Source organism: Echinococcus granulosus (assembly GCF_000524195.1).
Source record: "Echinococcus granulosus chromosome Unknown EG_S00144, whole genome shotgun sequence".
In the NCBI taxonomy this organism is placed as follows: Eukaryota; Metazoa; Platyhelminthes; class Cestoda; order Cyclophyllidea; family Taeniidae; genus Echinococcus; species Echinococcus granulosus.
This window is the reverse complement of record NW_020170524.1, coordinates 50298-61465: the sequence shown is the minus strand read 5'-3', so window position 1 is coordinate 61465 and position 11168 is coordinate 50298. Positions and strand designations below refer to the sequence as shown.

Below are 11168 nucleotides of genomic sequence, written 5' to 3'. Positions count from 1 at the left end.
CGCACGCAAAAAGCGCTATCAGCCCAACACTCGTGCTACTTACAAGACACAGTAGCAAATCGACAGCACACTTTCTTCAAGCCAATAGCCATGGAACGAGGTCAATTCTAGCACCTGTTTCGTATTCCCAACCGCTTAATCCCCATAATATACGTAAAGTTGACCGGAAGTCACTAAAACATTGTTGCTTAGCTACTAACATTCGTCCAAAATACCTAAGTAGTAGAACTGTTACAGGCAAGTAGCGAGACGGCCAAAACCCCAGACAGGAGGTGAGGTTATTAAAACATACAAAACGCAATTTCATAGCAGAATAACAATCCTCCCAACCCAGAACGCAAGTAAAATTGGTTTATAAAAGTAAATTAAGACCACACGGAATAGGAACGCCTCCGAGACGTCACGAGTGTAAAGAAGAGGGGGACAGACGATCAGTTGAAGCAGTCGGACTAACAGTTAGTTAAGCCAGAAAAGAAACTACCACCTTGTAACAGAGATGAGGATTGACGTCGAATAGAAAATAAGCACACGCATAAACACCAAACAGATAACTGGTGAGAAGTAAAAAATAAAGAACTCTCGCCTCAATTTCTTAGATTCAGTGAGTTAAATCTACAGCAAGGCACTAATGCAGTGGAGGAAAAGAACAAGCCAGCTACATGCAACAGCTTAAAGATTATTCACAACTCCACTGCCAGATGTCCTGTACCAAAACAGAATTCAGCTCCATTCCTGTAACACCTTTTGTTAAAAAAATATATTATATCAGTAATGACTGAAATTCTTATGTATACAAGCACAAGCCATCAGTAACAGGCCATCATTATTGCACGAATAGAAGAAAAGGAGATGAACATCAAACGCGCATCAGGTGGCAGTAACCTCGCAAACATGTTCGGTCAAATCAAGGAGGTTTTCCCACTTCACAATTTGGTGTGCCTCACGCCAGAGGAAGCAGAGGTACTGCGGTGAGCCTCGATCGATCTCTCCACTGCCCCCAGATACGGTATTGGCGGTGGTGGGAACGAGAGCGCGCACCAGTCCTTCACGGAAGGCCACGTCCTCGCGTAATCGATGTACCAGCGCTTCCGCCTCCTCCTGCAACACCGACCATGGAACATGCTGCGCCATCAGCGCCCTCCCCCCGTCTCCGTCCTTTCTGTTACCACCGCGCTTCGCTTTTCGCCGACTGGGTGAGATCAGCGGGCTGGCCGGAACGATGGCTGCGGCGGTGGGATTCACCTTTAGTTTGCGCAGTGCAGCCAATCGCTGGACCTTATATATTAAGTAATAGTAAACATTAGAAAGCATTAAAAAGAATTTACGTCCAGTGCTAATAATACGCTTAGGGGATAGTATGACCCGATTGATAACACACGTCACTAAGGTGGGATGTGAAATAGTTCCAAATATCTCACCAAGGCGTTTGATTCTCAGTGTTAAATACTGGTACGATAAGTACAGGTGCCTTGAAACCGCTGAAATAAGTAGGACATCTGCTTAAAACTATATACTAGTGAATTAAAATCGCTTGCCGTATTTTAAGTAATAAAACGCACAAGTTCAGAAAAGTAACAGTTTCAAAATAAGAAACAACAAAGGTCGATGTATATGCGATAAAATAAGAAACTTACAGCCTTCTCTACCGATTCCACGCACTCCTGAAGACTCTGTAAAATAGACTCCAGTGAGTCAAAATCCTCTTCTATCTGTCGGGCTGCCGCGAGACGAGCTGCCCTGATCGGATCGCCCGCAAGGAAAAGCCTGCAGGCAGCGCTACATTGCGGTATCTAAAACCGGTCATGGGAATAGCGGTTAATCTAGCCCTACTGAGACTGGCACGTTTTAAGCAGTAACTGTAAAATACTACACAATTTTGTGGCACAATTCCAAAGCCCGATTCCATAACTTATAATGAAATTAGGAGCCACTATGATAGACCAAAAAAATGAATAGACATTGTAAATAGAAGCGTAAATACGTTGAATAAATTTACCAATTTCAGAGACCAAAGCTCATCACCTTGGCTGCCGGACTTAATGGACACAGACTCGCGCATGAGATTGTAGGCGAGTGAGGTATACACTTCTCCAGATCTCAGCACAGCACTGTCCCACTTTTTTCGGGTACCTTCAATTAATTTGAACTGTTTGTTCAACCCTTCTATAATGAAACTTTGGTCCACCATTTGTCTCAGAAGCTTTGAAAAGCCTAAAAACAGTTGAAGTGTGCTGTATAAGGTAACATAGAAAAGCGTAACATTACGAAGCTATTACACAACTTAACAGGCGGCATTAAGTCAGCTCAGATGTTATATATTTTTCAACAAACCTAAACATCAAAACAACTAGACATGGCGTATTTGTCCCTTCCCGTAAAACCAATCAACACAAAAACTACAAATACCTCACTAGAATTATAGTACTTATTAAAATAACTACTAAAAAGAGAATGCTTTTTACAAAATGTCTATCGCACTATAGGGAGGTTGTATAATGCGATCAATAGAGGCAAAAACCCTAATCTAATTTTAAAGCGAAAACTGTGAAGTGATGATACTTATTGAGTGTAGCATCAATGGAAGGTAAATGCTCCAGTACATTAAGATCGAAGAAAAGGAGGATCAATTTTAGTCAATGAATGGGCGGAGATTTGAATGGGGTAAGATTGCAATAATTAGGTTAAAAGTTGCGCCTTAAATGAGAATCGGGCAATCAGCTAACCTCATGAAAGTCGTCAGAATTCCCCAAGGCGAAGATTTCATTATCCAGACTCTCCCAGACTTGTACTGACTCCCGTCAACTCTGACTTAAAAACGCATTAATCGAATCAACCTGTTCGTTTTGAGCTTGAAGTACAGAGGGGAAGAGACAAACGAGGAACCCGCTACACTTGATTCTGTCTAGTTTGTTGGTATTGGCCATGTCCTCACTTTTTGGTTTTCTTTACCAGCGCAATCGCAGAGGCTCATGGGGACTTTGATGCTTTCGTGATCTCGACTCGATTCATCTCTTCGAAGGGACGATTTACTTCAAGCAGGAGGGGTGGCGTAGATAGAAGTGGTTGCCAAATGGGGCTAGCTTTGCCGGTATTTATCGTATGCTTCGCGATACCTGTTTGTCCCGGTTCAAGGAGGGCGCTGCAAATGTCATTTGCGTCTCCTTCCAGTAGTGCAACATCTGCTTTGGTTTCAGGGCTTTAATGGGTAAAAAAGGCTCCCTGCGCAAAATTTAGGGCGTCTTTGGCGTGACATAAAAAAGCAGCACCAAGTATCACGACTCAAGCCGGTTCTGAGCATATAATAAGGTCCGTTGTCCAGGTTTCTTTTCTGCTGAACGTAGTCTTGTAGAAGGAAAAGAGACCTTAGCCTTACTACAGAGTGAGGAAAACCGGAGAATTCGCTATTGATTTAGCTGGGCTTGAGTCGAGAAGGAAACTGAATGGATATCCATATTTACTTGGGACTCGCATAAATGTATGGATGCCGTTTGGGAGCAAATAGAGTCGGTGAAAGGAAGGCTCACCTGAACTTGGGCCACAGCACGAAGGAACATGATGTGGTGCTGATTTTTACCATTTGTTGGGCATCTCGTAAAGCGAGGTCGTACAGAGTTCCTAGCGCCTCTTGATTGCGAACTGGTCTTTATGCCGCAGTTTCTCAACCATAATGAGTGGTCAGACTCCGTGTCTGGAATGGACGGTTATCCCGTCAACGAACCTGTTTGGAGACGAGCCTAGGAAAGCGCGATCTGCTGGAAATTGGAGATTTCTGGCGTACTCCATGTCGTCCTCGCCACCTTTTTGATAGCAAAAAAGTCTCTGGCTGAGAACTGATTTTCTTGATCAATGATGAGTTAAGGTGTCGCAGCATCATCCGAAGTCAGCGTCGTGGGTAATATCGGCGCTTACAACGGTCTGAAACAAATCTTAGTGGAAGGTAAAGAGGATGATGGCCAATGCTGGCTTTAAGGACAGAGAGAGACGTTGAATTTTGCGGTTCCGAGCCATTCTTCAAAGTTAATCTTGACTTTAAAAGGAGATTCGGGGGACCCGGCAACTAGTGTACCGCGTTCATGGAGTGTACCGTTTGAACAAACAGGTAGGAACACGTTTACTAGCCACAGTTATCGGGAATCAGTACAAGTATAAAAGTGGTCCAGATACTGAACTATTACTTGCATTGAAGAGTTCTAACGACGCTTCCATCACGAGGTTAGAGTTGATTGCACGCATCTCAGCCTAAGGGGGCATTTTAAACAATCTGAGTATTAAAATATAGTATTTCAAAAACGAGTTACACGATCATTTGCCAAAACACTTTTAATTTAGTCAGACAGTATTTATGGGCCACATGTCTTGGTTACATCGGATCCTTTGTTTTAGTTGCTAGCATATTATTAATTGACACCTTAAACCTACTTAGTTAATTGTTACAGAATTGAAAATTGACTTGTAATTCCGATTTTTTAAAAAGCTGAAATCCTGCCTATCTTTTTTCGGTGGCCTACCCATGCAGAGCACATATGGCAGCTCCCTATCTGTATTGGTCGTGGTCCGCTCTATTTGAATTAGCGGCCTCCGCTGTTAGTAGTGTGCCTGCACTTATCGTCGCACGTAAGGTAGGGTCCAAATCATGCCAGAAATGTCTCCCAGCTCCTTGTTTTTTAGAAACTATTTGTCACTTCCTTTACGATCCGAATGATGATACGGGGCATAGCTCTACGGTTTGGCTCACATCTTTAGCTGAAATTTCCGTTTTTATCTAAGATCTGCTATCCCAATTCAGCTACCATTTAGCCTGTTTTTTCGGAATGGTGTTTATTTTGTTTCTTACTTCCGTTCTTGTATTCTTTTACACGCAAATCCTTTTTTACTAAAGCCATACGCTTCGGCTATGAATGACTTATCAGGGAATAAATCCTGCGAGGTCTGCAAATCCGCTGCATGGAAATACAAGTGCCCTTCTTGTCTGCTAAAAAAGTAGTATTTTATTTTTCAAAAATTGCATTTAGCTGCTCCCTTAATTGCTACAAGGCGCACAAAAGCGTCTGCGTACAACCACACGGAGAAAAAACGGAAGAGCAACTCGAGACAGAGAGTAAGCTGGCCTCCACCCAGTTACCTTCGATTCAGTACCACTTGTACCCCTTGATCTGGGTGACGACTGCTCCGACTACATCCCTACCCGACTCCTCGAAAAACTTCGTAGGTTAATTCATCGGCTATTTGACTGATAACTAAATTGGTGACTAGGCACATCCGAACGTCTCAAGGAGCTCCTTTCAAACCGACATCTGCGGGATTATTTAGTCAACCTCGACAACTCTCGCCATCCCGCAAAAGCCATTGAAAAAGCTATGAAAGAACCTCTCTTCGTGGAATTCGCTGATGAATGTCTGCGCCTCATTAACCAAGAAGAGGCACGAGAATAAAATCAGATATAAATCACCATATTCTTGCTGCTTTGGAAGCCTTCGTAGGAAGAAGAGATGAGACGGGAAAGAATAGCAGAGACGTTACTAAGCAACGTGCCACAAAATGTAATAACGAATGCACAGAAGGATGGTGAAGAAATGGGCTAGTCGTGTTCATGAGGGTGAGGCGAAGGAGCGGAAAGAGTGGGAAAGAGGTAGTCTTCCTGAGAAAGACAACGAATCGGTAGTTTGGTTTGGCTAATTTTTCACTTTTTCTCACCCTCACTTGGCGTCAATGAAAGACCGGCAATATGCAGACTGTCCCAGATCAACTCGTGCACAAATGAAAGCCAGACGGGATCGCACTTCTTCCTCGCTGCTTCAAACAGCCTAGAGGAGGCAAAATGATCGGAAATCAGCGTATGGAGGCAATACTCCACCTGTGAACAGACAGTACATCTGAACAGAAGGAACTGTCGTCAACAATATAGCTCGGATACGCTCAAACCGTGTGTGACGCGACAACTGATGAAGCGAAACAGCTTGGCGACAAAAGCATCAAAATTCATTTCCTTGCACCCAAATAGGAGCGGAGGCTGGCGGTAGTTAAACTCAATCAAGAGGTCGGTGAGTCTAATTCTCACGAGCAGATAGCACACTCGTACGAACAGAAAAAGTTGGTTTTATAGCTTACCGGCGGGATGTTCGCATTCTACGTTCACTGATAAGATAAAGAAGTCAATGTGACGCATTGAGTCGTGCACTTGGTGACTGGATTTCGGCGGTAGGTGCGCAGACAATGCTAGCAGTCGACAATAAGGCAATACAAAATAATTGCAGCAACCAACTCACGAATAGCATAACTAAACCCCTGGATCGTGGGGATTAGCAGTCAATGATCACGTATCCTACCACTTCGGGGTAATTGAGCTCACGAAATTCAGCAATGATGAAATGCGCTCAACATGCTCGAAGGCTGAGGCTTTTCTCAGTATTAAACTTACCGGCAGTCGACTATTGCAGCAGCAGCACCGTAAGAGACAAGAGAAGAAGTAGCTTCAGCTGGCACGACAACGCTACCTCCCTGGACCTCCTCAACTGCCGTGCCTGTATCAGCTGTCGCCGACGAAGTTGCGGGCTCAAGCGGCTCAGAGTTTCCATTATTCTCGTCACCTTCATTATTGCTGCTGTTATTGATGTTTTTGGTGGGTTGAGAAGTTATTTGTGGTGTGGGTTCGGAGACTTCATCCCCTGCCTCCCGTCGGATGGTATCGGCCTGTCTCTCAATTACCTGCTAACCAATGTACCGAAAATGAGCCTTCAAACCAAGTCTCCAACTCTTCTCCCAAAATCACAACGAACAGTAAGAAGCACGGCTTTAATGCGTGATAGACAAAGCTTTAAGTTGGCATTCCAGATAAATGGAGCCTTAGATACGGAAAATGGGATTTTAAACGTGAGATATATACTCACTAAGTCTGATTGTGGGTGTTTCAAAATTGCAAATTCGGTCCAAAAACGATTTCGCATGTGTTTAAAAATAACGCTAGCTTTTTTAAAAGATACTCACCTTTGAGCTAGCAACCAGCTCAGAGTGTGAAACCTGACCTGAAGTAGATGAAGAGAGATTACGTTGTAGACGGAAGTGCAAACCTCGGCCCATAGGGTCCGTGGAGGAGGCTGAAACAAGGTCGAATAACTCTTGTTCATCGGCGCTTAGTGAAGATCTGCCACGGCTCCTCTGAGCAGACGCTTGTTGTTTGGCTTTCGTAGGTTCGTAAAAGTCTGTGAGGAAGAAAAAAGAGTATAAATGAAACACCTTCCGCATTGAGGCACCACATTCCCATGAGCACTGACGATTGGGGTCTCTAGTCAAAAAGGTTTCAATGGCGGCCGAAGACGAAGAATTAGAGGAAATGGCGGTAGGTGCACCACTCGTGGGTGCTTTGAGGCGGTGAACCTCACTAAGGTGGGTGGAGAAGCAGTTGTGTACCCTGTTGGGATTGCTACCCCTGCCACCAGGAGGATTACCGGGAGGAGGGTAAATACAAAGGGGACAGAGAACACCCATACGAGAATTGCTGTGTTTGGCATGAACATGAGCTCCCAGATCGACAGCCTTGAATCCCAGAGCCCCACAGATGGGACAGATGTAACTCCTCGGCATTTCGTTAGACTTCTTTAAACAGGAAGAAATTCGAGTAAAACAAGAGGCATAAACCAAATTGCGCAAAAGATAGTGACTAACAGTATTTGGGAAAAAAATTTTGCGATCCGACTCGAGGATGAGGCATTGCATTGGGTGATTCCTTCGGTGCGAAAGTGCCTCCGCACGCCGATCGTAGCATGGACCACAGAGATCAAAGTCAACACAACGGAGGCATTTGTACCGACGGAGTCGAAAAGCGTTTGCCTCACAAGCGTCACATTTAACACCTGCAAAAAAGTGAATTTGGATAAAAAAATCGTCTACAAATGATACATGAACATTACAAAGCAATTAAAAAAGACGACTCCAGCAAACTGAAGATGAGAGCTTAGTCTGTGAAAATGACAAATCAACAGCAGAAGGAATACCTGATTTTAAGGGCATATACCCCTTATCTACATGGAATAATTGATTCAATACGGTCAGCATAAGTAGGAGTAAAACGGTTGAATATAACTAGCCGAGCATATACCAAATATCACAAGGCGAGCGATTTAAGAATAATACTCGACACAAGCAGGAAGAAAGCCGGGACGTATTTTCTGGAATTAATTATTTAATGACAGAAAGGCACCTGTGATTAGAAATGCAAACGGTCCATCTACAAAAGAGATGTCACGAATTTGGCGGAACATGAAAATGAAAAGAAGGGAGATCAGAGCGTTTAATTGCGAAACAGATACCTGCAGGTCGAATTCGATACTCGTCGACTACTGGAAGAATTTAAGGGATTTCAAAAAGTTAACATAAATTTGAGCATCACTAAAGTTGACAAATATGAACAAAGATAGATAACTGAGCATAAGTATGAAAATCAAGCGATTCAAAAATATAGAAACTATCTCAAGCAAAAAGGGAATGGAGACACAGTTTACGAAACTAGCGAATGATAGGCAGAATAAATACCTTCCAACGCATACGAAGACTCTGCAATTGTTAGTAAGATTACTGGATTTAAAAACTCAAGAAATAATAAAAGGTCGAAAACAGCAAAAAGTGGTGGGTATAAATAAGGATAGACACACTAAAATAAGCGATACCAGAAGCAGCACTGGGTCCAAGCATAAACTAAAAGAGAGCATTATTTGTGGTATTAATGAATGAACAGCGGAAAAGAAACCTGCTCGCTGAATAAGGTCTTCAACTATGGCGAAAAAACCCAAGAGATTTTACGAAAATGAAAAGGAAAACCATCACTATCAAAATATGAACAAGAGAGCGCGACAACTTAGTCTACCAAATCAGCAACTGAATAGCAGAAATACCTTCGGATGGAGTTGGAGAATAATCATATTCAGAAGAAACTACTAGATCAAAAAGATTCCCATGTGAATAAAAGCTCGCAAAACTGAAAAAAATGGGATTGATGATTGAAAATAATAGAGTAGGGATACCATGAGTCAGAAGTACAACTTTTACAATTGGACAAAGGACTTTCAATTCAAAAGACTGAGTGAAAACAGATAAGATGTTAGAAGTAACTTAAGTTACTAAACAGGAATAAGATTGATGGGGGCTAAAAAGTTAGTGCATCAATTTCCAAAGGCCTCAAATTACAACAAAGAAGAGAACACCATTTGTGGGGTCAACAGCTAAGTATGATAAAAGGTATCTCAAATTGTCTTGGGGATTTATTAAGCTTTATGAGCCTAGAAAGCATTTCAATTTGTAAGGGAGAGCCAGATTAACATTCGACAATCAGACGGTAAACAACACACAATAAGCAGCTGAAGGGCATAACTTCGAACTAAGTTAAAAAGAAGGCATGATCTATGACGAAAACCACTAAAAAGGGGAAAGAACACCTCCAGTTTGAATTGGTGGTTGATCAGAAGGTGCATACAAATTTCTACATTCACCAAAGGGAGTGAAGTTAGTCAACCCAAAGCATGTGAGATAAAACGAGCCCAATGATAAAATATCTGAGCTACTTGGGCAAGTGTTTTCTACAAACCAACATGGTCGAAAGATCACCACACGGACTGTCTAAGAAGAGACGTAGTCCAGATACACACAACCACCCGGCAAGGACGTATTGCAGAAAGTTACGAGACCAGTGAAGCTAATGTAAAACATCGAAAAACCTCTGGTTAAAAGTCATGAATAACGACACACACCTTCGTGCCTAGACATCGACGAAACAGTCAAATAATATCCAACCGCCAACGAATTCAATCTACCCAAACATTTTGTCGCTAAAATTGCGTTAATTTCTGGCTCATTGGTGTTACGATTTTAAGCAAAAAAAAGATAAATTTTAAACGAGCAAATTTGCTGCTGAAATATATTGTAAGTCCTCCTGCTCCAAGGAGGCTCAGAAGATCACAAAAAATGTATCCAGATATTCGTTACCTTTATCTTGTCAAAATAAAAACTGCTTGGTTTTGGTTTGATGCTGCTATCGTATTTTTGAATCAATCATTTTTCGTAGCCAGTTGTAGCGTCCCGAGACTACCTGAAGACGAAAGAAGACACAATACTCGGGCGGAACATATGTATTCAGCACGGAGAAGGTGTCTGGACTATTGGCATGGCCCAAAAGGCCAGCCCACCCAGCGAGGTACAAGGGAGCTGATTCAAAGTACAAAAGTGGAGCCTCACCAGAACCGAGGGATAAGCCACTATCGTATTACACAGTAATGTTACATTACATGCTTTCTTCGCTCCACCTTGTGAGTTCGCCACCGTGCGTTGTCGATGAGCGTAATCCAGTCAACACTGACTCCTAATAAGGGGACTGAAAACTACCTTTTTCTAAAAAAGTGCGAATCTAAATGTCAGCCTCAATTTAGCACTGAAGTATGTACCTTTCGAATCGATTATAACCGTTAATTTTAGGAAATGGTCAATTTACCTCACCAAGTCCTCACCAAGTGAGGACTGCGACTTCAATCAACTAAAAAACAAACATGCAAAAGATCTTAATGACCAATTGCTCTAGGAAACCTCTTCAGTTTATAGTGGATTTTGGGCTTATATCTTAAATTTGTTTACTATTTTTTTGGCAGCATGCACAGTTGTGAAAACTTGCATGCCTTCGCTGAAGTCGTAGTAGACTCAAATGATGTGGAACATATATCATTTACGGGCAGAGGAATGTGAGTCTACTGATACAGCTGTACGGTAGAATCCCAGCCTGCGGAGGCACAAATATTCTCGTGGTTCCACACGCAGTCGACCACAACATCACATTACTACTTAGCACCCTCCTTTTTTTCAACCTCATCCACAACTCTCCTTGGGTCAACATCCCACTTGGGCAAGCACAATGTAGTCGGCACTTTTAAAACCAAAAACTAAGCAGTGAAAACAGTGCTTTGATTCTCCATGTAGAAGCCACTTTCTCCCAACTTCGCTGACCCATCTCCGCTATTCCACTCTATCGACAGTGACGTGATATTTGAGGGATAACTGCACTGGAAAGTGGAGGTGCAAGACCGAGACCAGGACAAAATGATAGTCCACAATGCGAGCAATTTATGTTCCAATCGCTATGCTCACAATGATTGGACTAAAGGCAAAGTCATTAAATAAAGTATAAGACT

The 11168-nt window shown here is 42.7% G+C and overlaps 2 protein-coding genes across 2 annotated transcripts; one reads left to right on the top strand and one right to left on the bottom strand. All coding sequences in view use genetic code 11, as the record gives it.

Annotated features, from left to right (window-relative positions):
- Positions 1 to 4523: 4523 nt before the first annotated feature.
- On the top strand, positions 4524 to 5432 carry EGR_09347 (Zinc finger HIT domain-containing protein 3; the record flags this gene model as incomplete). Its single annotated transcript, XM_024498596.1, has 5 exons — positions 4524 to 4619; positions 4880 to 4980; positions 5013 to 5098; positions 5134 to 5205; positions 5254 to 5432. 5 exons carry the CDS (start codon positions 4524 to 4526, stop codon positions 5430 to 5432), a joined length of 534 nt encoding a protein of 177 aa, XP_024346977.1.
- Positions 5433 to 5680: 248 nt separating this feature from the next.
- Positions 5681 to 9756, bottom strand: EGR_09346 (E3 ubiquitin-protein ligase KCMF1; the record flags this gene model as incomplete). Its single annotated transcript, XM_024498595.1, has 5 exons — positions 5681 to 5804; positions 6419 to 6705; positions 6985 to 7199; positions 7272 to 7850; positions 9741 to 9756. 5 exons carry the CDS (start codon positions 9754 to 9756, stop codon positions 5681 to 5683), a joined length of 1221 nt encoding a protein of 406 aa, XP_024346976.1.
- Between the last annotated feature and the right edge of the window lie 1412 nt (positions 9757 to 11168).